This window comes from Protomyctophum parallelum, assembly GCF_964188405.1.
Source record: "Protomyctophum parallelum genome assembly, chromosome: 1".
NCBI classification, from domain to species: Eukaryota; Metazoa; Chordata; class Actinopteri; order Myctophiformes; family Myctophidae; genus Protomyctophum; species Protomyctophum parallelum.
Genome location: NC_139697.1, coordinates 79,487,532 through 79,493,594, shown reverse-complemented (window position 1 = coordinate 79,493,594; position 6,063 = coordinate 79,487,532). Strand labels below are relative to the sequence as shown.

Sequence of the window (6,063 nt, the reverse complement as noted above, 5' to 3'; positions counted from 1 at the left end):
TTATTTTAAAGATATTCATCCTCCTCCATCCATTATGTGTCAGGATGAAAATGACTTTAATGTCACTAATGACTTGAGTAATGACGAGCCATTAAAGTTATGTCGGGCATCATTTTGAGGTTAAAGATACAGAGGTACTGTGTCCAGTGTAGATAAATGATGTGCGTATACTACAGTGTTCTATACTCTGTAGTTCCAAGGCACACCTCAAACAGGGTGGGAAAAGTACAAACATATTTTACCTAAGTAAAAGTATCAATACTGCAATGTAGAAATACGCTTTTACAAAGTAAAAGTCCAGAATTCAATATTTACTTGAGTGAAAGTACAGTATAGTATTGGAAAAAGTACCAACATTAAAAGTAATCATTGTGCAGAAGTTCAAAAATAATCTTTCAAAAATAGCCAATCTACAAGCTCGCAATGCGTCCCAGCCTGTAGATCTGCTGTTTTCTTGTAGATCTGCTTATACTAGATCTAAAGTTTTCATAATAATTGTAGTGGCGTAAAAGTATAATGTTTTCCTCTGCGATGTACTGGGGTAGAAGTAAATATATTGACATTTGTAAATGCAGAAGAAAGGGAAAAAAAAGACCTCAATTGTACTTGGTTACTTTCCACCATTGCCTGTATGTCAGTCATCCTCTCATCTGTCCTCTCTGAATCAGTTGTCCGCAGCCTCTAGTCTCTCCAGTCACACTCCTCTCAGAGAACCAGGGAAGGACCCCTTTGCACAGCTCTCTCTCCAGAATTTCTTATAGAGCCATCTTTTAGGTACAGCTTGTTCTCTGCGCTTGTTTTGAGTGTTGACGTCCATCAGCAGACAGCATGTCAATGTAGTTTGTTACTCATTAACTGCCGTGAGTTTGCACTGACTGTCATATGATGGCTGATTTAGTTGTGCTAATAACACTGTCCAGCCACACGAGACCATTCCATTTATGTTCTGTAGCTAGCTACACAAAACCCTCTTGTAATTTATCTCTGAGACTTCACTGTACAAATGAAACCAAATGGACTTTTACTGGTCCGTAACTCTAAGAATGTAGAATATTCCACTCGGACAAGCTTTCGTATCTTTTCTCTCGGGTAGGGCTTTACGGTATTTGCCTTCTTGGGAGCGACCCATGGAATTGTGTTTGGACCACCCATTTTCTTGTGTCTGTCTTCAGGCTTGACCAGCATGGTGTGATCTGATCTGACATCTACTAGCTCATGTGTTAAAGGTTATGTTTTAATATAGATTATTTTGCAGATTGCAATACCTTCCAACTCACAGATGTGTGAAAATGAGTGATGCATTTTTATTTTTATTCTTTTTGTAATGTTTGATGTGACAGGGTTGTTTTTGTTTTTTTGGACAAATGTACCTGTAAAGACTGATATGGGACTGGTGGCCATATTTGTGAGTCAGGATTTGTCACTTTGCCACTTCCAACAACAACCTGACCTTTGTGTTTGTCATTATCTTTCCAGATGCAGTTTATGTAACCTGAAAGCAGGAGTCTTTAGCCTCCTGAAAAGAAATTACCACAAAGTAAAGAAAACAAACGAAAAAAACAAAACGCAAGCAAACATCCAGTTTGCGGTTTCTGAACTCCCCTCTCTCTGAGAACCGCGGGACTCGGCGGAATGAAATGGCCAGACGGGGGAAGGGGCCGAGCCATCTCCGAAAGGCATCAAAGTGGACATTGTGCCCATCCAAGTCACGTCTTCTCTAAGAGAAGAGTGCACGCTGCCATTCAAAGACCATCTGGACAGGGATCACTCTGCCCCTACTGTACCACGGATAAAGAGAGAGACAAAACACCCCAAAGGGAGACATTTTTACTTGTATGTATCTGGAAGAATTTGTCAGGTTGCTGTCCCACATACACACGGCTTGATATATTTTTTCCCCTCCTCTAGGTGAGGGAGAGGGGATGACTTGATTTTGCCGACCATGATTACCTGATTAAACCAGACTGAAATTAGGACAAAAGGCAAACTCCTGTTTATACCATCATTTGTTTTTCTTTTCTTTTTCTTTTTTTTTATGTATTCGTTTGCAGTAGACATTCCTTGTGTATTGTTTGTATTTATTTATGATTACCCACAGAGAGAATGACAAAAAAGGAAAGGTAACTAGTGATATTGAACTATCCCCTGTGGGAGGTCTTCAGGTTTATTACATACGTATGATTGATTGTAGAATTGGGTTTTGAGAGTGACTGAGAGTTAAAAAAAAGAATAAGTTAATATAAAATGAAATTATATGAAATGTTTTGCTGTTGGGGGCACTAAGTATTCCCATTACTTGCATGATGCCTGGTACAGTTCTTTGTGACACAATTTGTCACATTGAAAGTGTATAATGGACATGATGAGATTTGTTGACTCGACGTCAATTCTGAGTTAAATTTGGCGAGGGAAGACTGTCACTTCAGCAAAAGTACTACATTTTGTGATTGAGGCAGCATTGCATTGGAAAGGAATCTGCATTTCAGCTATTCTACGCTTTTGGCATGCCATTTACTCTTACATTTAACAGTTCTACTGGCTACCCTTTTTACCAACCTGAGTGAGAGTCCCTTTCATGCCTGGGTCATATTTCCAACAGGCAAGCACTGGGGCATTTTTGCACAATGGGGTGGTGAGACATCATAAAGCAGTAGGTGTAAGTGGGGTCAAACCCTATCCATATCAAGCTGGTCGGGGAGCGTCCTTTTGTCAACAGCAGAGAGGTGCGGTTGTGCAGGAGAATGGAGCACTGTTGATCGGTGCTTTGTGTACATAAAAGTGATCCTGTCAACCGGGGCTGTGGATGGGATGCCGGTGTGAAAGATGGCATGAACATGAAAGGGGCTCTCTTTAATCATCAATTGAGCATATTTTCTGCATTGTCCCTACAGATTATATTTTTCTTTTTTGATTTTCCAATAAAGTGCAAGCTTCCACAATTGTTGTACTGCGTCTTATTCCCTGACACCATTCTATACCGGTATCAGTATTTTTTTTTCACTGGTCTCCGAATTTATAAACTGCTATACAATCCAGGCTAAAGCTACAATTGTGCTTTTAATCCGAACCTATAGTAGATGTTAAACTCTGAACTTCTTTAACGTTTGGGGGATGACACTTTAATTCTCTTTTATTACTGCATTGGTGAAGGCAACGGGACACGAGTGACATAAATAAACAAAGAAAATCCATACATTTCTTATTGATACTGATGTATAAATGGAATAAAACTTGACATAGGCCTATTTGGGGTCCAAGGAAGCCCCAACATCCACAGATGGGTGGTTTGTAGCAGGACTGGTCCAGAGCGCACAGGTGCAGCTCATCCAAACAGAGCGCCTCATAAGCGTTACATCCTGCTTGGCAAGTAATCTGTTCCACGAACAAGTAGGCTCTTTGTTACATTGCCACTTCCCCTTAGTTTGGATGCAATTGGAGAAAGGCACATAAATGTGACTACGTTGACTTACACAATTAATTGACAAGTTAGTCAAAGCTTCCTTCCTTTTCATAGCAGTCTTAAGATGGTGAGCTTCATTTGAATTATCTAAATGTAACCCATGTCTGCTAGATGGCACAAGTAGACCTAGTATGGCACATTGGTTTTGGATTCAAAGGTGAGTGAGACAGTGACCAACTTTAGTTCAATCTTTGTGGGAATTTGGGTCATTGTTGTGGACGATTCGCTCATTTTACAGGAAACCTGGAATTTGATAAGTAATGGCTGAATAAAATAAATCATGCTGTGTGCCATTTGTGTCACTGCCTGCTGCAGGAAGGAATGATTGCCATCTAAGGGCAATGGGAGAAGATACTAGTCCTCATCCATCAAAGCGTCCAGAGTTTTGATTGATTGAATACTTATTTAGTCAGAAATGTAAACGGCAAGAAGAGGTGCACATATTAAGGCTAAAAGGATAACACAAAAACATCCTGGGGACTTGTTTCATTGTGGTATTCAATTCAAGATAGCATAATTGCCTGTTAAATTGCTTTCCCATTGAGGATGACAAAACAAAAACATCATATCCATAATAAATCAAGCTCAAGTTTAAAATTGGATTTATGAATGTTTTAAAATCTCCATTAATGTCGTGTGTGTGTGTGTGTGTGTGTGTGTGTGTGTGTGTGTGTGTGTGTGTGTGTGTGTGTGTGTGTGTGTGTGTGTGTGTGTGTGTGTGTGTGTGTGTGTGTGTGTGTGTGTGTGTGTGTGTGTGTGTTTGTGTGTGTGTGTGTGTGTGTGTGTGTGTGTGTGTCATACATTAGAAATAAATCTCTTCTGATTCTGATTACAAAGCTTCAAAACAGTTAGGGCTTGCAAAGGTGGATCAGAACACTGCTTTCATTTCAAAACTATTCAGGAAATAAGTTCATACACTTCATACAAAGCAGGGAATGGCAGTAGATGGACTCATAATTTCTCAAGCTCTTGCACCATCTTGTGGCCTGAAATGGTCCCTACATGAAATGGTCCTTACCTCATTGATTGATTGATTGAAATATTTATTAACAATTTGTAGAATTTACAGTACATTTTAAGCACAAACTCAATACAAAGACTGTCAACTGTGAGTGGACGACCCAATTAAGCATTACACTTGTTTACAACAGGGTCCACATTGTTCAATTCATCAAAACATTTAAAGACATACAAACATTTAGAGACATACAAATAGACATTTCTATGTAGCTAAAGAACAGAACAGGAATTCTCACGAGTCAATGTAATGTAAAAGGCTTTATTGTTTCCCTCTGGAAAAAAGATGTGGGGGGGAAATAGCTGACCTGATGTTATGCCACTGATCGAGAGGCTTCTCTTGAATTACTGAGTCATCTGGACCAAGTTCAGCCTGGGTGACAAGACATTCCTCTGGGTGTGTGCATGGTACAAAAACCACATCATCAGGCCTTCTGTTCATACCATATAGGCCTACACTTAATTTAAAAGTCAGAAATTTCAGTGATATTAAAGTGTTATGTGATGATGTCCTTTTACATTTCTGAGCAGTACATTTTGAAAAAAAAAAAAAAAAGAATGGTTCAGATGTCTGTCACCCGGCCCCTCCCCCGCCCAAGATGCAAATTCAGATCTGGCCTAGGCCCTAGGCCCATATGGACCCAAGCTGCACAATAGCACAAGTAACATTGAAAGAAATGTTTAGAAAGAACCTAATCAATCCCCAGAGAAGAAAGCTGAGTTAATTGAATATGTTCAGAACTCCATATGTCTCTATCCAATATGAGGTTCATTCAGAAGTCCATGCAGGTAAGATATGCATCAGTATCCGTGAGTCCATATAATAAGATCACTACAGTGAGGCATTTCCATTATCATTGCGGATAATGCGGAACATATTCAATAGGCCTAATTATCATCAAGCCAAACTAGACTAGTGAAGCAGCAAGCCCTTCTCCTTCCAGTGACCTACCTGCTGGCTGCTGGGTCAGATCCATATAGCCTACGTGCTTAGTTCCTTGATGTGATATACTACTCCTTTTTCAGATCAGCTCAAGCCATCATGGTAATAGCCATAGAATATAGGCTATATGCATGGCTCTGCATTGGTACAATATAATTCGTACTGGTACACACAAACACGTGGTAAGGGGGAGACCCTATACCTTTATGTGTTTGTGTGTAGCTATCACACTTTTGTGATGATTTGATTGGCTCAAATGGCTGAGCACGGAATGCAGGATGTATGATGTATGTCAATGATATGAGCGCCCCTCCTTCACACGAGTGTGATGTTTTGAGAATTAAGCGCCAGTAGTCTACATCATATGGCACTTGGCAGCCAAGTCTATGGATTTTTATTGTTTGTTTAGACTTAGAGCACTGTAAAAAAAACATTGTGGCAGTCAAGGCTATGGACTTTTTAATGTTTGTTTAGTCTAGAGCACTTTAAACAAAGTAGCCTAGGCCTATACAGCCCATATGGACTCTTTCTTGAATGTGAAGAGAACACTAAACAACTACCCAAAGTACCAAACTGAAACTACAAATTGGTCCATAGGCCTATGCATGAGTTTAATAGAATAGAAGTTCACACGCTGAACATA

General features: G+C 39.8%; 1 protein-coding gene across 20 annotated transcripts in view; it reads left to right on the top strand.

Moving 5' to 3' along the window:
• Positions 1-2,939, top strand: part of picalma (phosphatidylinositol binding clathrin assembly protein a) — a 57,763-nt gene extending 54,824 nt beyond the window's left edge. For 19 of the 20 annotated variants that reach the window (XM_083763950.1, XM_083763953.1, XM_083763948.1 and 16 more), the window contains 2 exons: positions 669-774; positions 1,477-2,939. In XM_083763950.1, the coding sequence (XP_083620076.1) occupies positions 669-761 (93 nt within the window). In that variant the 3' untranslated portion in view covers positions 762-774; positions 1,477-2,939. The remainder of the gene's footprint in view (positions 1-668; positions 775-1,476) is intronic. The other variant, XM_083763960.1, reaches the window with a different exon arrangement.
• Positions 2,940-6,063: the final 3,124 nt, after the last annotated feature.